Here is a 21,725-nt window from a genome sequence, read left to right on the forward strand (position 1 = left end):
TAATTTCATAGGAAGCCAGGGAAAAAAACCCACACAAACATGGGAAGAACATACAAACTCCATGCAGAAGTTACTATGGTCAAAATCAAACCCAGGACCCCGATGCAGCGAGGCAGTTGCGATCCACAGGACGACCATGCTGCAGGATAAACTTTCTTTTTATATTATTCTTTATTGTATATTTTTTAAAATACATTTCTTTTATGTGAACATGAACACGGTTATAAAGAAATCTGTCCAAATCATCACTCATAATTGTCCACAACCATATCTACCTTCACATGAACCAGATTGCAGTCTGTGGTAAACACATTTATAAAGCTTCAGTACACTGCATTCATATGGAGCCAGTCAGCTGAGGGTGGCATCAGAAGTGCCAGTCCAGAAGAACCATCCACAGTTCCTCCATCCTTCTCCACATACACACAGTGATTTGTAGGAGGTGTATGGCTATGTTCACATCTTCAGAGCCTCCGTCTCCGAAACCGACAGATTCGACAGTACAAGCAGGACTAAGGATGAAGCGGCACTCCAGAAAATTCCAAAAAATGTGTAGGCTTTATTCACCCATGGTACATGAAAATGCAACGTTTCAACCCCTTAATGGAGTCATTCTCAAGTGGGTTGATACGGTGCATTTTCATGTACCATGGCTGAATAAAGCCTACACATTTTTTGGAATTCTCTGGAGTGCTGCCTCATCCTTTGTCCTCCTTGTACTACTTAAAGAGGCTCTGTCACCAGATTCTCAAATCCCTATCTCCTATTGCATGTGATCGGCACTGAAATGTAGATAACAGTAACGTTTTGTTTTTTTAAAAACGAGCATTTTTGGCCAAGTTATGACCATTTTTATATTTATGCAAATGAGGCTTTCTAAAGTACAACTGGGCGTGTTTAAAGTTATGTACAACTGGGCGTGTATTGTGTGTGTACATCGGGGCGTTTTTACTTCTTTTACTAGCTGGGCGTTGTGAATAGAAGTGTATGATGCTGACGAATCGGCATCATCCACTTCTCTTCACAACGCCCAGCTTCTGGCAGTGCACAGACACACAGCGTGTTCTCGAGAGATCACGCTGTGACGTCACTCACTTCCTGCCCCAGGTCCTGCATCGTGTCGGACGAGCGAGGACACATCGGCACCAGAGGCTACATTTGATTCTGCAGCAGCATCGGCGTTTGCAGGTAAGTCGATGTAGCTACTTACCTGCAAACGCTGATGCTGCTGCAGAATCAACTGTAGCCTCTGGTGCCGATGTGTCCTCGCTCGTCCGACACGATGCAGGACCTGGGGCAGGAAGTGAGTGACGTCACAGCGTGATCTCTCGAGAACACGCTGTGTCTGCACTGCCAGAAGCTGGGCGTTGTGAAGAGAAGTGGATGATGCCGATTCGTCAGCATCATACACTTCTATTCACAACGCCCAGCTAGTAAAAGAAGTAAAAACGCCCCGATGTACACACACAATACACGCCCAGTTGTACTTTAACTTTAAACACGCCCAGTTGTACTTTAGAAAGCCTCATTTGCATAAATATAAAAATGGTCATAACTTGGCCAAAAATGCTCGTTTTTAAAAAAACAAAACGTTACTCTAATCTACATTGCAGCGCCGATCTGCTGCAATAGGAGATAGGGGTTGCAAAATCTGGTGACAGAGCCTCTTTAAGTGAATTTGAATCAACCCTTGGAAGCTGAGCACCCGACTGGGAGTATAACTCCAATTTCATCACAGTGCCAAATAGCGCTTTGTTTTCTGAGATTAGACGGTAAATATAGCGCAGCATGTAGTGCTATTCTTGACGTCAAAACGACAGAACTCCAATGGACCCCATTGTAAGTCAGTGGTATCCAATGGGTGTCATTGGTATCCATTGTACTACGGATATAGCACTAAACGGAAGACACACGCAAATATGAACAGGGCCTAAGGGATTCACATCACTCATCAGCTCCAGTTCTTAGGGAGCTCCTGTTCCTTGCATTACTAGACTTAGTTTTTATATAGCTATGAAGCGTGTGTTCTGCATATCTGATGTGTGTTTTGTTGCATGTGTATTTGTGTGTTTATCTATGTTTGTATTATGCTTTCTAGTCCAGCTAGATTGTTTAGAATTCTGCCGAAAAGAGGGGAAAGCTCCTAGACTCCAGGCACGTCTCCCACAAATAAAGAAATCTGTCTGCTAGGAGAGACTGCTCTGCTAAACGAAACACTTTCCGGTCACTGATCTCTGCTAATAGAGATCAGCGCCAGTAGAGGAAGGGGCATATAAGCAGCTTATTGCTGGACCCTCACATGTCACTTCCTGGCAGCAGAGATCTTGGATGGAGGATGTGAGTATGGACTTTATTTTAATGGAAACATATTGGCTGGGATTGTTTTTTGGGGCACTATTAATGGGGAGCAGCCTCTTGCTGGGACAGTTATTGTGGGCACTCTCTGGCTCGTACTGTTTATAGAGGCACTCTCTGAATGGAACTTGTAATAGACTTGCTCCTTGGGGCACTGAAAATAAGTGAGGTCTCTCTTTGACTGTCACTGTTAATGGAAGCCCTTTATGGTTGCCACTGCTAATAGGGGCATTCTGGCTGTATTGATGGGCCACTGTCCAGATTGCACTGTTTCTAAGAGCACTCTCTGGCTGGCACTGTTTGAAAGAGCACTTTGGCCAGATTTATGGGCCACTGTTTGGCAATGTTTATGGGGGCACTCTCTACATGGCACTGATAATAGGGGCACTCTAGCGTATTGATGGGCCACTGTCCGGATTATACTGTTTGTAGGAGCTCTCTGTCTGACACTGTTTATAGAGGGACTTTGGCCCTATTTATGGGCCACTGTCTGGCATTGTTTATAGGGTTACTAGTTGTGACAAATTCCAAATTTTGTAGTAAGGCCCCCATTCATTCCCTGGGTATTCAAACTATATTAAAGGGTAACTAAACACTGAACAAACTTCTGACATGTCATAGTGACATGTCAGAAGTTTTGATTGGTGGGGGTCTGAGCACCGAGACCTCCACCAACCAATCGCTAAAATGAAGTTCAGACTATGGAAGATGTTCGTGAATTGCAAGCGAATTTAAACAAACTAAGTGTTTGGGCGTCCACTTGGCAGATGAAGTTTAATGTAGATAAATGTAAAGTTATGCACCTGGGTACGAACAACCTGCATGCATCATATGTCCTAGGGGGAGCTACACTCGGGGAGTCACTTGTTGAGAAGGATCTGGGTGTACTTGTAAATCATAAACTCAATAACAGCATGCAATGTCAATCAGCTGCTTCAAAGGCCAGCAAGATATTGTCGTGTATTAAAAGAGGCATGGACTCGCGGGACAGGGATGTAATATTACCAATTTACAAAGCATTAGTGAGGCCTCATCTAGAATATGAAGTTCAGTTCTGGGCTCCAGTTCATAGAAAGGATGCCCTGGAGTTGGAAAAAATACAAAGAAGAGCAACGAAGCTAATTAGGGGCATGAAGAATCTAAGTTATGAGGAAAGATTAAAAGAACTAAACCTATTTAGCCTTGAAAAAAGACGACTAAGGGGGGACATGATTAACTTATATAAATATATTAATGGCACATACAAAAAATATGGTGAAATCCTGTTCCTTGTAAAACCCCCTCAAAAAACAAGGGGGCACTCCCTCCGTCTGGAGAAAAAAAGGTTCAACCTGCAGAGGCGACAAGCCTTCTTTAATGTGAGAACTGTGAATCTATGGAATAGTCACCGCAGGAGCCGGCACAGCAAGGACAGTAGATGGCTTTAAAAAAGGCTTAGATAATTTCATAGAACAAAAAAATATTAGCTCCTTTGTGTAGAAATTTTTACTTCCCCTTTCCCATCCTTTGGTTGAACTTGATGGACATGTGTCGTTTTTCAACCGTACAAACTATGTAACTATGTAACTATGTAAGTGGCAGAAGAGGTTGTGTGAGCACCAAGACGCTTAGTTTGTTTTTGGCTTTTTCCGTAAAGCCGACGTAGCAGAGTAAGGGCTCATAGACTTTCTATTGAGTCCGTACACCGCTACATTGATTGGTGGGGGTCTCAGACCCTCACCAAGCAAAAGTTCTGACATGTTACTATGACATGTCAGAAGTTTGTTGAACGTTTAGTTACCCTTTAATATTTTTCTATAGACATTTCTGAATATTGGGATTTAATGAAAAGCCCTTTGTGATTTGTTCACACACTAAACATTATGGCTACACTTGCAGGACTACACAGTGCATGTTGAATAGCATAGTGGGAACTTGGGCAGCGGTGGGAGATCTGGACTGGGTCACTTCTAAATCAAAATCGATTAGAGGAGCACTCAGCTGGAAAAAGGAAAATGTTCCATCTACAATTGAAAGGACTGAATATGAACTGCAGGAGAGCCAGATTCCCACGCTGACGTGCCAAAAATAACTCAATGACGCTTTTGGTACACTCACTTTTCACTGAATGGAAATTCAGCCACAATACTCAATTATTCCTTAAGTGGGTAGAGACGGAATCATTACCCGCAACATGCAGTTCTGTCATTTGTTTTCCATAGTTGAGTATTACCAAAGGTTGCGCTCAGTAACCTATTTAATATAGCAAATGCACAGTCTGGAGCAGACATGATTTCTTCAGTACTAAGGGCTCGTCCACACGTAATGGAAATGCCGCAGAGTTTCGTAGCAGAATATAGTAGCAGCATAGTGGAAAATCTAATCCACATGCTGCGTAAAGTTTCCGAGCCCAAATTGACCCGGGGTGCGTATTTTTCGGACCGCAGCATGTCAATTCCTGCTATGGAAAGTGTGCAGAATTGCTGTTTTTCATAGTAGATGTCTCCATCTCCTAACATTGGGAAAAACACAGTAATTTACACACCATTTTCTACCACATGAAATTTGCTGCATTTCCATCGGAGTAACGAGCGCTCGTCCCTATGCATAGCTCCTTGTGACAGGAGCAAGCGAGCGCCGATCAACGATGACTCCTTGATCAGCGCTCTCTGCATTGGCCGAGTATCGGCTGGTGTAAAAGCACCTTTAGACATATGCACCTGTATGTTTGTAGAGTTTCATATGTCTAACATTGCTTGCTATTGTAAAATAAAAAGTATACTGCGCGGTAACTAAAAAGTATACTGCACGGTAAATTTTATTTTGTGGAATCCCCTCATATTGGAAAGTTCAGTCGCTATAACGACATATACCGGGCAAGTGTATGCCAAAAGGACATTCTTCTGGCATAAATTTAGCTAATAATAGTCTGTAGGTTAGTCTAATCTTCTCTGTAGATTAACCAGAAGAGGGGACAGATGGAAGAGAGTAACAAATGACTGCAGAATAAAACTACATACAGGGTTTATTTGTGATTTGTAACCATGGAGACACAGATCTGCACAGGAGCTGTATATACAAAATGGTAAGTACTCCTATCTTCCATGCACATTTATAATAATGGTGTCTCCTTATGTGGCAACTGCTATGCTACCCTTTATGGCTATACCTCTGGTTACATTTCCTGGGACCAGTAGAACTGAGCACCTACCTTTATACACTAGGGGGCAAATTTACTAAGACTGTCGTTTCATACGCCAGTCTTAGCTTTCTGTTCCGCTGGAGTAAGATACAACAGATGAATTAGGCAGTGCACGCTTCTTAATAAATTGTTGCATCTTCCCTTGGGCTGTGTGGCGCAATTGTGGCGCAACGACTGTTGCATGTGCCATCCATCCCTACTCCCTGGACAAAAAATAAAAATAAGTATACTCACCTCACCTCTTCTCCCCTCCTGGTCTCCTCAGGATCCCTCAGCGTGCGGCTGTCACGTCCATGGTCGCGGACCACCACCGTTCCTTACCTTGAGATGGCTGCAACCACAGACCGTTGGCATCCCACCAGCGGCTCTGTCCTAGGAGATGCCAGCACTTGTGGCTGTCCAGCCCTGCTCTGTGTGCTAAGGTGCGCACGTGCACTCGGTCCTGGCCTTAAAGGGCCAGCGCGCGCACGCGTTAAAGTTCGTTAATTAACCCCTGTTCATCCTGCACTATAAGGGCTCTGCCCTTCCACTCCTTGCCTGAGTGTTGTTCTAGTTTTCCCATGTTTGTATTGCAAATGGTCCCTTAGTGTTTTCCTGCTTCCTGTGTTCCCGTGCCCTGCCTCCTATCTCCTATATCCCGTTCTATGTTTCGTTCCTGAGCCTGTTTAGTATCGGAGCCGTGTCTTGCCTCTCCTGCTGGAATACACTACGTCTGGTGTCATCTACCATCCCGGATACCATCCGCCACGTCTGGCGCAACCTGCCACGCCTGCTGGAACACACCACGTCTGGTGTCATCCGCCATACCAGATACCATCTACCACGTCTGGCGAAACCCACCACATCTAGCCCCATCTGTGCCAGAGTCCTTGCCGCCATCTGTACTACCCCAGGTACCCTGGTGCTACACTCCTTCCATAGACTTTGCATAGACTAAGTTGGTCAGCTGCCTCTCCGCTACGGCAGAGCGACCTAGTGGGTCCACATACCCCTAGATCGTGACAAAGGTTCTGACACTGAGCAGCTTTATGCCCTCAAATGCGACGCAGTACACAGTGTCATCAGTGTGGCTTCACATACAACATCTGTCGCATGCTGAAATTGCTGAGAGGACCCGGAAGGGAGAAGAGAAGCATCGAGGTGAGCATAATTTTCTTTAATTTTTGCTTAATTGGCCAAATGGGTTTGTGGTGGTAGTCCGATCAGGGATGGGCAAGGAATCAGAGAAAACAGTCTCTAATTTTGCTGTTTTTGAAGCAATGGAGCTTATTTTAATTTGAAGCTTCTTTTGAGGTGTTTTTTGAGGAATAGATTTCCACTATAATTTACCCCAGCTTTCTGGCGTAAATTACAATAAACTTGTTGAGCCGCTGTGACCCGCCCCTTTACGCGATGTCATACCATTTTTTGCAAAAGTGCTGACGGTGGCGTAAAAACATATACATTTTTTATGCAAGTTATGACTTTTGGGCCATTTTACGACTTTCTTCACAAGAAAACAGGCGTAGAAACGTTGATAAACCCCCAGTTTTTCTAAATAAAATTGGGTGCTTTTTCGGGGGGCAACTGATTCCATGTAAAATTTTACATTTATTATTGCATTATCATTACTGTTGATATTATATTACCAATACTCACTAGAAATTATTTCACATAATGAGATAGCATTCATTTTGTTAACTAGAAATTACAGTTTTGACCACTAGATGTCACTGTCTTATTGGCCTAAAGAGAACCTGTCATTTTTGCCACAAAACTACTGAAAATATCATTCCTCTCAGCTCCTGCTCCATAACATGCTGCCTGCAGATCGGACCGTATTATGCTGCAGATTTTCTGCATGCAAATCTGGATAGAAAATGTGCAGATAGCAATTTGTTGCAGATTTTCCTGCATTATATTCGCAGCTAAAATCTGCACTTGTTACATGTACATGTGAACATCCGCAACACAATGAGCATGCTGGAGATTTGTAAGGCCATGTTCAGACGTGGCAGAATTTTTACGCTGCAGATGTTGGTGCAGATTTGAGGCAATTACGCAACGAATCTGCACCAACATTTGCATATTTGACAGGTAATTCAGACATTGCAGATATCACAGCGGACTTGCCACAGATTTCAGTTTTTGCATTGCATCTGCAGTGAAATTCCGCTTCTTCTCCGCAATGGATTGAGCATGCTGCGGAGGGAAAATTCTGCACCGCAGCCTAATTTCCGCACAGTTATTTTCTGCAACGTCTGAACTAACTTTCCTAAAAATGTATAGAAAGAAATAAAAAAAACGGCTGCTGCAGAATTACACTGCGGACTGTCCGCAGCGGAATTCAACAGCAATTCCGCCAGGTCTGAATGTGCCATAATTCTGCAGCATGATCTGATTTCCGTGCGGAAAATGTTCAGAAGCACATGGATGAGATTTGTTTTGGCTGGTACTGTAATCCGCTGCAGATTTTTCACGTGCAAAAAATCGGCAGCATTTCCGTCTTGTGTGGACATAGATGAGTGACTGTAAAAACGGAAGAAATTAAAATCAGCTATTTACCTATAGTAATGGACACGGTAAACATATTTAAATAGTGGAAATGCTGTCAAAATATTCTACTGATAGGTCATAGATACCTATGAAAAGTTCACATCTGTCATCTGGGACCACCAAAGGGCTCTATATGCAGTGCAGGGGTATAACACGGTCATTACAAACTTGTTCTGGCAGCAAAAGGATTAAAAAGTAACCTCAGAAAAGTTCACCCAACCAGTGCGAGAGGAGTGTCGGGAGAGGAGGCGTCATCAGAAATTGCACTGGGGTTTAAGAAGTAGCTGAGAGCTTCCCAGCTGGCATTTGTCTTACATGGCCAGTGACCTAGAGAGCTGACGCTCAAGTTTCCTTCTAGACTGTCAGTATGAGTGGTCAGCCGGTGTTCCTGGGGGCTGACATAGTGGAAAAGTATTTAGACTACTCAACTCTGATCCCCTTGCTGGAAAGGGCCCTGGTTAACTATTCTAGAGGAAAGGAAGGAGGCGTTGTACAACCTATCCGGACCATTGTGCCAGTAGCAAAGTACAGTGGGTAAGCGTAATCCTATTACTTACACAATATAATATTATGTGTGTTTATTTATAACTTTTATCATATATTTATCATGAATACCTGCAACATAATCAGCGCTCTTATAGCACGAATATATTTATATAACACATTAATGCAAAATGTAAATTTTGTTACATATAAAATGTCAATTTTCTATTAGCTATAAGGGATCATTTACATTTAGTGTTATAAAACACTAAGGGGGGAATTAAAATTGGCGTTTTGATATGCCAGTCTTAATATAAAAAAAGTTGAAATAAGATAGGACACATTTATTAAGAAGTGAATGCCTTTTAATTAATGTGTCGCATTTTCGGGCAGCTGTGTGCCACAATTATGGCACAATGACTGGGGCCGTGCACCATCCATTCCCTTCTTCCTATGGGCCAAAAAATAAAAAATAGCATACTCACCTCACTGCTCCTCTTCTCCCCTCCGTGTCCCTTCAGGCTTCTTCAGTATGCTGCACGGCTCATACAAAGTCATGTCACTGAGAATCGTCAGGGCCTTATATGTGACGCAGCACTCAATGTCATCAGTGCTGTGTCACATACAATGTCCTGATTCTGCCCGGCATCGCTGCATTGTGTGAGCTGCAATATACTGAGGGAGCCTGAGAAGCCCCGGAGGAGAGAAGAGGAGCAGTGGGGTGAGCACCATTTTCTTTAGTTTTTTTAAAAAATTGTCCTATGGGGGATTAAGGTAGTGGGCACGGCACGAGCCTCTACTTTGCTACAGCCCACAGAGCAAAATCTACACCAACTATGAGATGGCATAGATTTTCACTATAATTTATGCCAGTTTTCTGACATAAATTATAATAAATTTGCTGGGCTGCTGTGGCCCCGTCCCCTTATGGGAAGTCATGCTCCCTTTCTGCAAAGTGGAATTAGGCATTGAAAATGAAAATATGTATATTTTCATTTTTACGGCCTAATTCCAATAAATACTGCAAAAGACCTGTGGTATCTAAACGCTCACTTTACCCCTAGATAGAGCCTTCAGGGGTGTAGTTTCCAAAATGGGGTTACATTTGGGGGGTTTCTACTGTTGCCCCCTCAGGGGCTTTGCAAACGCAACATGGCCTCTGCGAAACCATTCCAGCTAAATTTGAGCTCCAAAAGCCAAATAGCGCTCCTTCCATTCTGTGCCCTGCCATGTGTCCAAACAGCAGACAAAGAGCAAACCTCTCATTTAAAGTGATTGCAAAGTAAATATGTGGAGCTATTTTGAAAGCTCCTACCAAGACTTGCCATGGAACCGTTGTAGCATTGAGTAACATTTCGTTATTTTATTATACTTATCTAGCAACACACAAAAATGTTTTATCTGGATGATGATTTTCTATAACTACACGTGATTAGGCAAATGCAGCAGTTTGCGCAATCCTACTTGAATATTTACTGATGTTTTATAGCAGTATGCGTGGTACACTGGACCAAACAATAAGTATTATATGCTCTTAGTTTCTTAGGGGTGATGCCAGCTTACAGTGCAGAGGACAATGCCTTAACAACAAAGTTGGTAACATTCTATGATACTGGCACGTCATCAGACATACCCTCGCACCAGGCAACTGTCCTCTTATTTGAGCCATCCAATGGGACTCTGAAAGCTGTAAGTAAAATTCTAATTTGCTCCAAGTTTATAGTGAAATTTTAGATTTTGTTCAGTTTCTGTCATTTCCAGCAGGGGGCAACAAAGCTCTTTATGCCTGTCTATTTGCTCTATTCTCATGCGATATTAGAAAGTGGTAGGGGAAGTGTTAATATTTACTGTGTCGAATGTTCTTTCTCTAATTATTTTAGTTGAATGTTAGCATTTTAACAGCAATTTATACCTTAACTGATATAGCACTTAAGTTATGAAACTCAGATATTCCGACACTATTTTAAACTATACGATATCTTTACAGCTGTGTTGCTATTGCGTTTGAAAACTCCAGCACGTACGCCAAATGTATCTACCGTATAGGGTTCTATTCACCTGTCGGATGCCAAAAGGTTGTCCTATCGGCATCTTTCGGATTGTTATCCATCGGTATAACTTTTTTCAATTGTAGAGAAAAGTGTAGTCGACTGCACTTTCCATACAGAGGCATCTCACAAAAGAAGTAAACATTCTTTAACATGGGAGCCTATTGGCTACGTATGCCGCTGTATGCCTATATAGTGGAATACATTGTAGCCTTCCTTCGGAGGTATACATCGGAAAATCCTCCTGACGTATACCTAAGACGGAAGGCTCAATCGCAATGGGAATAACACTTTTTCATAGCTTGTGATAACCATTGTATGTATGACCAGGCCCATGCTGCTGGGTTTAGTCTACAATTACTATTTAAAGGGGTTATCTAGATTAAAAAGGCCATTTTCAAATATCCTATTAGGGGATTGGAAAGCAGCCACAAAGAGTGTCTCAGCATGTCCGAGCATTACACAGACAGCCCATTTAATTCAGTGGGCACTGTGTAATTCTTTACCTCGTCTGCGGTGGTGCTGCAGGCAAATTGAGCACATGCTACCAGGTTCTCCAACAGATTACATCTGATCGCCAGGTGCCTCCGAAGTATGACATCCTGTGATCTGCTTATTGTCGGGAGACTCCTCACCCAAAAAACACTGGTTGGGAAAGGGGGAGCTAGTACATAAGTAATGCTTGGTGAGAAGGATAAGGGGGCACCTGTGCAATAGACAGATGAGAAAAAGAGGTAGAAGAAAAAGGAAGAAAGAAGAATCCGCATAAGGGGCAATAGGGGAGCGAGAGGAATAAAAAGGAAGCGTTTGAAAAGGAATTAAAATCCTATGGTGAGGGTTTATTGGTACGTTAAAGGTAAGATGAAAGATTTGTGTCCAGGGTTCGATTGGTTTACTCCTGGCAGGTCCCATTTACTGCAGCACATGTATATTACAAAATAGTTTTTCTTAATGGTCGGCATTTTAGACAAAGGTTCATCAAAATTAGACCAATACTTTAAAGGCTGTGTACACCTTTGAATGGCATTTATTATTATTATTATTATTATTATTATTATTATTATTATATTTTTTTTTATATAAAAAGTTCAGTCAGTGTGATTGGTGCATTTTTCTAAACAGTTTTTAATATAAATTATTTTCACTTTTTGAGATACAGCTGTTCTGTATTCTCTACATCCCGTCATATCCGCGGGACTGACAGGTCCAGTGTCAGAGGGTCCTGCCTGTCTGACACGCAGGTTCCACCTGTAATCTGTCATATCTAAGTTCGTAACTTAGATGTGATCGATTACAGGTGGATTCTTTGTGTCAGAGACAAGCAGGACCTGCTGACAATGAACCCGTCAGATCCGCGGGACTGACGGATTCAGATCATAACGAAAGCTACAGCTGCTCTGTATAGAGAATACAAAGCAGTTGTATCTCAAAAAGTAAAAATAATTTTTAATAAAAACTATTTATAAAAATGCACCAAACACACTGATTGACCTCTTTATTAAAAATAAAATAAAATAAAAATGCCATGCAATGTTTACATAGACTTTAAAGGGGTTTTCCAGCCAGTAAAAATTGATGGCCTATCCTCAAGATAAGCCATCAATAGCTGTTCGGTCGGGGTCCGACTCACAGGACCCCTGCTGATTAGCTGTTTTGAAGGTGGTGCGGCACTCGTACCAGCGCTGCTTCCCCTTCATTTCTACTTGCTCACTGAATCTTCGACATGCATTTAGCGGCGATTCACAGTTATTGCAGTCGCCTTCTCCCATTGATGTGAATAGAAGGCTGCAATACCTGTGAATCGCTGATAAATGCATGTTGAAGATTCACAGTGAGCAAGTAAAAATGAAGGGGAAGCAGCACTCGTACGAGCACTGCACCCCCTTCAAGACAACAGCTGATTGGCGGGGATCCCGGGAATCGGACCCCAACCGATCAGCTATTGGACTATCCTGAGGATAGCCATTAGGCTATCAATTTTTACTGGCTGAAAAATCCCTTTAATCTTCTTTATGCTATAAAATTATTTATTGACATCTATAGGACTTTTTTTCCCAACACTCTCCATCAATCCTTAGGTGTTTTATGACTCACCTCCCTTCCCCCTACAAGTAGGCATATATAGAAGTCGAGAAAACTGTGCTGGGAATAGAAGCGAGCATTTGGAAATATATTATTAATGAAGCAGTAGTGAGATGATGGATAATGCTAAACCACAAAGCATGATATAGATACGCCAGCAGGTGTATGCCACATCTAGTCACTTTTACTTTCCATTTTCACATTGTATAAGATAAAAAAGGTAATTGTTGAAATCGATCAAATAATGATAATAAGAACAGTCATCTCATAGAGTCTGGCCTGTTCACATTTAACGCCTTGTAATAAGTGAATGATAATTCAGAATGAAAGATTAAAGTGATGGAACCTACTGACATTTACTTTACCTGACTGAGTAGACAATATACAATATACAATAAGTCTCCATACACACTATTGCATATCTTATGCTGCTCTGTGCACACTTGTTAATTCTATCTTAAAGAGCACCTGTCACCTCTCATGACATGTCTATTTTGATTAAATGCTTGTATTCCCCATAAGCTAACAATTCTGTAACACATTTTCATAGAACTGCGTTGTGCCGTTCCTCTGTTATTCCTCTGTTATTGCTCCGAGAAATGTATGAATGAATTGACAACTGGGTGTTACCATTCCCCTTGTCAAAGGGGCGTGTCCCTACACAGTCTGAAACTGTGAACACCGATTGGACAGTATGTAAGGACACGCCCCCAACTAGTAACACCCAGTTGTCAATTTAATCATTAATATTAAGGAGGAATAACAGAGGAACGGAGCAATGCAGAGTTCTAAGAAAAGATGCTCCAGATTTGTTATTTCATTTGGAATTATTTAGTAATTGAACAATTATTTACTAAGACAGACACGTAAGGAGAGGTGACGTCTTCTTTAAAGGAGTTTTCTGCTTTCTTGAAAAATTCTAATATACTTTGTGTTTGACTTTCTGGCCATTTTTGAGATCTGTGCTTGCTCTCAGCAAATAGAATGTATAAAGGTGTGTAGCATTTTATAATACAATGACTATGCTTTATATACATAAAAGTAGAAAACATCTCTGTACATTAGTTTCTGCGACTGTCCCATTCACCTTAATGACATTTGCAGAAATCCATGTACATGCAGCAGAAACAACCCCATTCAGATGTATGTAAAAGATGTCAAGTCGCAGAAATTTCTGCAACAAATCTGCCGCATGTGAACATTCCCTTAGGCTGGGTTCACACGTGGCGGAATTTCACTTAAATTCCGCTGCGGACACTCCGCAGCGTTAATCCGCAGCGGAGCCGTTTGTCCATTGACTTTCACTTTAATTTAGCAGTGTTCGTTTAGACGATGCGTAAAATTCCGCTGCGGAGCATAGGCTACGGAGCGGAATTTGGTGTCCGCAGCATGCTCTGTCTGTTGCGGAGCAGTGGCGGACTCATGGCGGAATTTCTCCATTGACTTCAATGGAGATTCTAAGTTCCGCAATGAAGTCCGCAGCTGTCATGCACATGTTATGTGTGCTGCGGATGCGTCTTGCTTTTTTAACTTGACATTTCTTCATTCTGGCTGGACCTATGTATTTCTAGGTCTACAGCCAGACTGAGGAAGTCAATGGGGCTCCCGTAATGACGGGAGCGTTGCTAGGAGACGTCTGTAAATAGTCACTGTCCAGGGTGCTGAAAGAGTTAAGCGATCGGCAGTAACTGTTTCTGCACCCGGGACAGTGACTACCGATCACAATATAGAGCAACCTGTCAAAAAAATAGAAGTTCATACTTACCGAGAACTCCCTGCTTCTGTCTCCAGTCCGGCCTCCCAGGATGACGTTTCAGTCTAAGTGACGGCTGCAGCCAATCACAGGCCAAGCACAGGCTGCAGCGGTCACATGGACTGGCGCGTCATCCAGGGAGGTTGGGCTGGATGCCGAAAGAGGGACGCGTCACCAAGACAACGGCCGGTAAGTATGAAATTCGTTTACTTTCACTAGGGAAAGTGCTGTCCCTTCTCTCTATCCTGCACTGATAGGGAGAAGGGAAGCACTTTTCCCGCAGTCCGCAGCAGCTAGTCCGCATCAATTTTCTGCACATTTTGTGCAGATCCGCAGCAGAATCTGCAACGCAGATTCTGTGCGGCATTGATGCGGACAGTTGCGGAGGAAATCTGCCACGTGTGGTCATGCCCTTATGCTGCTCTGTGTATACTAGCCTGTGCTAGTAGATTAGTGTATCTTCTTATGATGATTCTTTTACCTTAGTTTCTTTTCATTTAAATTACAACTCAAAAACTGCTGTTTTATAAGAACTATCTAATAATTTCCGTGCAGAGTTGGAAGATCTGTATTTTGAATATCATTTTTTCCTACAGGTTTGATAATCCTGTGCATTCTGCTGGATTAAAGCATTTTACTGTTCCGAACTGTAAAGCAAAACAAAAATGCCATTATGAAACAGCCCCAAAGGAGGGTCTTTGCCTTGAGCTAGTTTTACATATTTCAATGATAGACAAAAAATTGTCAACGTTTTTATTAATTCTAAGGTGTCCCATTTTGTAGATGAAGGCCTCATACCATGTGGAAAGAAGCTCTATGGAATCCCTTACAGTACCTTCATATGGTGGGGTATTCTGGATATTCTAGAGGAGAATAATTCTGTAATATGCACTTTTAATTCTGTCGAATTCCATAGGAAAACCTATGTGTGCCTCCGTATGAAATTTCAGGCAAACCAAGATATAGTAGGCCCCATAAGCTACTATGGGTGCCCTATTACTGATCCGTACAACCCAGGTTGTACGAGGCCGTAATGCGGTAGTGTGCATAATGCAAAAACATTTTATTATGTAAACCTGTTTTTATTAGCGAAAATGTGGAGGTGATAATTTCCTTCTCCAATGGGTATAATATAATTCTTTATTTACTTACAGTTATCCCTGCAAGTTGTCATTTTTGATGGGATTGTTGAAAAAACTGCAATAATCAACCCAATCCTCACTTAGCGTAATCCTGATCAGGCGATCTTCTCAGCAAACCCTCTGCCAGGTGGCACTTTTTGTTACGCCTTATTTTTCATGCGGGCTGCCACAATTGGGAATACTCAGAGAAATGCGCTTCCCCATCAACATATTGTACATGTATTAATTCATTTATAGAAACAACACTCCTCTGTTAGCAAAGATTGATGTAGGAGCAGGAATCTACCTGCAGTAGGTAAAAATACGCTGTGCACATGTAGCTTCCAACCCGCAGAGGGTTTATCTGGGAAGCTTGGGGGAAGAGAGTACATAAATAGATGAGAGGCCCTGGAGACTTCTGTGGTCAAGAGGGGATGCACTGCTATGACTACTGGGGAGAGGAGGATGCACTTCTATGACTACTGAGAAGAGAGGAGGATGCACTGCTGTGACTACTGGGGGGAGGAGAATGCATTGCTGTGACTACAAGGGAATGGGAGGGCATTGCTGGGACTACTAGGGGCACTGCTGTAGCTACCAGGAAAAAGTGGGGGCATTGTTGTTAATACAGGGAGATATCGTACGTTGGAACAATGCAGTGATTGTGCTGTTGAGAGGCCATTACATTGAATACTTTTGAGGCTTTAAGAGGGCGCACACTGCTGTGAATCATAGGGTAGAAAGGGAGATACTGCTCTGATTACGGTTTTATTTTAAAGGGGTTTTCCAGTCCCTAAAAATTAATGGCCTATCCTCGGAATAAGCCATCAATAGCTGATCGCTCAGGGTCCAACTGCCAGAACCCCTGCCGATCATCTGTTTTGAAGGGGCCCCTTCATTCCGATCATTGCTCGTACTGCGACACAGCAGCATCTGTTCGGCGGGTATCCCGGCAGTCGGACACCGAGCGATCATCTATTGATGGCCTATTATGAGGATAGGCCATCAATTTTTAGGGACTGGAAACCTCTTTTTAAGGAAAGGTTCATATAACTGTAACTTGCTGAAAACTACATATGTGTTACACTATGGAAAATTATTTTTTTCTTGTCTATTGCAAATTCTTAGTTCACCAGCGATGCTCGTTGGAGAAGGGCTCTTAATGACTGAGTTTTTTCAGGATGTGTTGCCCAATTCAGCATGATAACAGATGTGATGTATAGCACCCCCAAAAGCCCGCTGGCTTTTTTAGGCCTCGTTCACATCTGCGTTGGAGGCTCCTTTAGGGGCCCCCGTCGCATATCTGGCCGAGATTACAAATGCTGTGCTATTGCCTCCGGTAAAACCATGGACACCCCGACGGAAAGCCGGCCGAACCCATAAAAGTCAATGGGTTTCGTTGGCCGCTGGCAGTGTAAACCGTTGCTTTCGTTATTACCTTGTTCTGCTCCTCTGACGGAGCAGAACAACAGAACACGCTGACTCAGGTGTGAACGTAGCCTTAGATGAACTTGTGTAAAGTGTCACTGCTCCAGTAAAGTAGCCTTTTAATTCCAAACTATGGTGTATTTTGAACTATATTTCCTGGTAGGTATATTTTATTTTCAGTCTACGGGTATTTACTGTGTTTATTGCTTTCACCGTGCTGTCTCCTTGTTCCACAAGTGCTTACAAACTTATTTCTCTATTATTCTTTTGAACTGTTATTTTGGGATTCTAGGTAATCGATGGCAAAGTCATTACAGATAAGAGAACAGCTGCAGTTTCAGCAATCGCAACAAGGGTGAGAGCACGGTGTTTTATTCCTTTATCAGATCTCTGAAGCATTCTACATGTTTAAAATACATATTTATATTGTTCAAAGAGCCATTGAGTAACACTAAGACACACGCAAATGCCTTTTTAAAGGCAAACACCGCACTTCCGCGTTACATTACATTTTTAGAAAACTTATTTTGTATCATTTCCATTATATTATTGTGTTAGCACATCTGATCTTTTTCAGCAATGTATCTATCTAAAAGTACGTAGGTTCTGACTTCAGACTGCTGGCTGCCGCATACATGGCTCTAACTACAGTCTACCGCAAAATATGTCTCATAATATTTTTATAAAAGCAAGCTCCAAATATTTAGCAAAAACTGAAACCATATAACGAACCTAAAACTTAAATGGAATTTTTACTAATCTCCTATCCTCCTAAACTTGCTTATCTTTGATGTTTGTAGGTCTTACTCATTGACGAAGCTCCCGCCAGTTGTCCTCTTGGCCTGTGTTGTGATGGGTCATGTTGACAAACTTCTCAGTCATTGCCTCTGTGGGGTCTAGGAGAGCCCTACATACCTTCCTTTATCCTGCAGAGCCTGCTGTGAAATTTCTTCACAAATCCCAGTGTCTAATTTGAAGGAGTAGTCTGATGATGGCATATCCATAGGGTAGACCATAAATGTCTGATAGGTGGTTCCAGAGCTAATTGGGAGAATGTGGGTCCGCGTAACTCTAGTAGAAGCCAGCAGTGGCCGCAAAGAGGTGGAGAAACAGGAGAGCTGGTTGCACTTGATTGGCTGTTTCTGGAACTCTCAAAGACTATATTGGAGAGAGCTTGTTCTAGTCACGGCCATCTTTCATTTGATTCTACAATTGTTTGCGGCTGCCACCAGATGACCGCTACAGTTTATCGAGGGGCTGTCACTTACAACAAAGGGCACCTGTGCAAGAAGTGTGTCTGGGCACCTCCCCATTCAATGTAAAAAACGGTACACCATGCCCACAGGATACTTTCTGTAGACCACTCACACACTGGACACATGCCGCACACACCACTAACACACTAGACACAAACTTCACATGCCACCTAATACATGAGACACATACCACACATGCCACTAACACACTAGACATATGCAACTAACACACTGGATACATGAGTCATGGGCAATTCACACATTGAATACATGATGCACAGAAGGTACCACTTACACACTGGACACATAACATAAACGCCACTCAAACTCTGGGCACATACCGACGCCACTAATATACAGAGCACGTGCCGTACACACCATTATCACATTGGACACATGCCACACACGCCACTAACACACTGAACACATGGCGCAGACTGACGCTACTTGCACATTAGACAAATAGTGCAGATATTATTCTCACACAAAGGGCCTATTATACTCATATGTTGAACATACACTGTAAACTCTACACTCCTATCACTCACACTGAAATACAAATTTTAAGTCACATATATCCCCGCTCTTTTTTTGTAGACTGCTGACCCCTGGGAACCAATATCTTGCTAAGTCCTTGATGCAAACCCGAGAAGCCCTTCACCATGTCAATAAAGCCCCACTTCTTGTCACACTATAACTGCCCATTACTGCCCATGCTAAAACAATAAAATAAAACTACATCTGACCTTCCTTTGCCTAAATCTCAAGTTACTGCTTTGTGGCTGTGTCCTATCCCCTCAGACACCTGTGCAGCAGACCGGCTACATAGGCAGTATGTCCAACTCTGAGCTGAACAGGGGTTTAGACCCCATTCTTGCAATAGTTGGGATTTCCAAGGTGGGACCGACACCTATAATTTATGGCATATTCTAAAGATATTTGGCCCTATTCCCCTATTCCCATGATGTACAGTACATATATGCCATAAATGGGTGACAGATGCAGAGGCCCTCACCGACGGGTAGAACATGGGTTCCGTGACCCCTGTTCAAGGAGGCAATGTGTTTGGCATGTGTTTTTTTTTTCTTTTAGGGGGGACTGTGATAGGTTATGTGTCTATCAACTGCACTTAATGTCCGTGTGTCATTTACTGCTGACTCAGGTTCAATGTAGAATAATTTGCTAATTTATATATTCATAAAGGAGGTGATGAGCCTGTGCTGTGATCTGTTTCTGTTCCAGCTGCTGAAACCCTCGTCTGCTGAAGTGCTCTGCATTCTGGGCTCCGGAGCTCAGGCACACAGTCATTACCAAGCCTTTACACAGCAGTTTTTATTCAGAGAGGTAAATAAAAGCCGTCATTATAACTAAAGTATCCGACGCCCTTGCATTGGCTGAGATGAGAATTGCTCATATTATGTACAACAATGCCAAGTAGCCTATTAAATGTTTTCATTTCTCTTACACTCAGGAATTCAATGAAATAAAATGTAGAGGATGTACTCTAAAAGCCAATATAGGTTATTGCTAAATCCAAATACTTTCTTGAATGAAGCCAAGCGATGAGCTGGGGGTGGGCGGATGGGATGCTACTGTCAAAAGCTGAAAGGTTAAAAATGTTCTGTGTTTTGGCGGGATATGGGATAGTAGCAGTCTAAGGCCTCGTTTACACGTGCGTGATATACGTGCGTGCGACGCGCGTGCTTTTCACGCATGTCGTACGCACCTATATTAGTCTATGGGGGCATGCAGACAGTCCGTTTGTTTTGCTCGGCGTGAGTGCGCTGAAAAAAACTCAAGACATGTTCTATCTTTGTGCGCTGTTCGCGCATCACGCACACATTGAAGTCAATGGGTGCGTGAAAACCACGCATGCCGCACGGAAGCGCATCCGTGCGAACTGCGTGATTCGCACAACAGCTGTCAAACTCTGAATGTAAACAGAAAAGCACCACGTGCTTTTCTGCTTACAAACATCCAAACGGAGTGTCATAATGATGGCGGCTGCGCGAAAATCACGCAGCCGCGCATCATACACTGATGACACATGCAGCTGTTAAGTGCCTTTTGCGCACGCAAAACGCCGCGTTTTTTGCGTGCGCAAAACGCACACGCTCGTGTAAATCAGGCCTAATGCTGAGCATATGTTGTAGATTTTCTATTTACAGGGTAACTAAACTTTCAGAAAACTTCTGACATGTCATTGTGACATGTCAGAAGTTTGATTTGTGGGGGTCCAAACACTGAGACCCCCACTGATCGCTAGAACGAAGCGCTAAGTAAGATCTCGGAAAGCCAAAGTAATGGTGTACGGACTCAGTAGAATGTCTATGGGCCCGTACACCATTACATCAGCTTTCTGAATAAAGCGGATCAGAAACTAAGCGATCACCCGAGCGCTTCTGCCGCTTCATTATAGCAATCAGTGGGGTCTCAGTGCTCGGACCCCCACCGATCAAAACTTTTGACATGTCACTGACATGTTCAAAGTTTTCTGAAAGTTTAGTTACCCTTTAAATAACATTAAGAAGTAACATTGGCATACAGAATACGCATTGCTTTCCACTGCTGAATCTCTATCTGATATGTAGGCCTCACAGAAGATCAGCAACGTTTGCTGAAATATACAGTAGAGCAGATCATTTTTCATGTTTAGTATTGTCAGTTTTATTACAACCTACATAAGTTTGCTAGTGCCCCAAAGAGTAATGGCATGGTCCATATGTGCAGATACTTTACTCGATGGCTTAAAGGGACTTGTAAAATGTGCAAAAACTGCCAAACAGTCCTCATTACCATCCCGTAATTGTATGACATGGATTACAATGCTGAAATAAAACGGCTGTGTACTGTTTGAGGGTACTTTAGCTAAGCTATTAGGAAGTTTCATAAGGATAGTAATATTTTATTGCCTGAATTGCTCTGTCTGTAATTGGGAGCAGTATGACTATAGAGCAGGGAACACAGAATTACATCTTTTTAATTCACTTAAAGTTCAGCTAAACGTTTGACAAACATCTGACATGTCATAGAGACATGTCAGAAGTTTGGATTGGTGGGGGTCCGAGCACTGAGACCCCCACCAATCGCTAGAAAGTATCAGCTGAAGTGCTCGTGTGAGCGCTCAGCCGCTTCGTGTCTGTTCTGCTTTTTCCGGAAATAAATGTATCGGTGTACGGACTCAATACAAAGTCTATGAGCCCGTACTCCGATACATTGGCTTTCCGGAAAAAAACGAACAGACACGAAGCAGCTGAGTGCCCACACGAGTGCTTCAGCTGCTTCGTTCTAGCGATTGTTGGGGGTCTCCGTGCTCGGACCCCCACCAATCCAAACTTCTGACATATCACTATGACATGTCAGAAGTTTTTCGAACGTTTAGCTACACTTTAATCTAACTATAGACCACTTTTTACGGTATGGGACACACACTACAGACGGCCATAACGGAGCCAATTGCTTTGGCATGTGCTTCTATATTTT

At 42.7% G+C, this 21,725-nt stretch overlaps 1 protein-coding gene across 1 annotated transcript in view; it reads left to right on the plus strand.

Annotated features, from left to right (window-relative positions):
• The first annotated feature begins 8,305 nt into the window (after positions 1-8,305).
• The window catches only part of CRYM (crystallin mu), a 37,204-nt gene continuing 23,784 nt past the window's right edge, over positions 8,306-21,725 (plus strand). Inside the window, exons 1-4 of the mRNA XM_075831360.1 lie at positions 8,306-8,605; positions 10,093-10,243; positions 17,279-17,341; positions 19,485-19,586. Of these exons, the coding sequence (XP_075687475.1) occupies positions 8,439-8,605; positions 10,093-10,243; positions 17,279-17,341; positions 19,485-19,586 (483 nt within the window). The 5' untranslated portion in view covers positions 8,306-8,438. The remainder of the gene's footprint in view (positions 8,606-10,092; positions 10,244-17,278; positions 17,342-19,484; positions 19,587-21,725) is intronic.

The sequence above is a fragment of the Rhinoderma darwinii genome, chromosome 6 (assembly GCF_050947455.1).
Source record: "Rhinoderma darwinii isolate aRhiDar2 chromosome 6, aRhiDar2.hap1, whole genome shotgun sequence".
Lineage (NCBI taxonomy): Eukaryota > Metazoa > Chordata > Amphibia > Anura > Rhinodermatidae > Rhinoderma > Rhinoderma darwinii.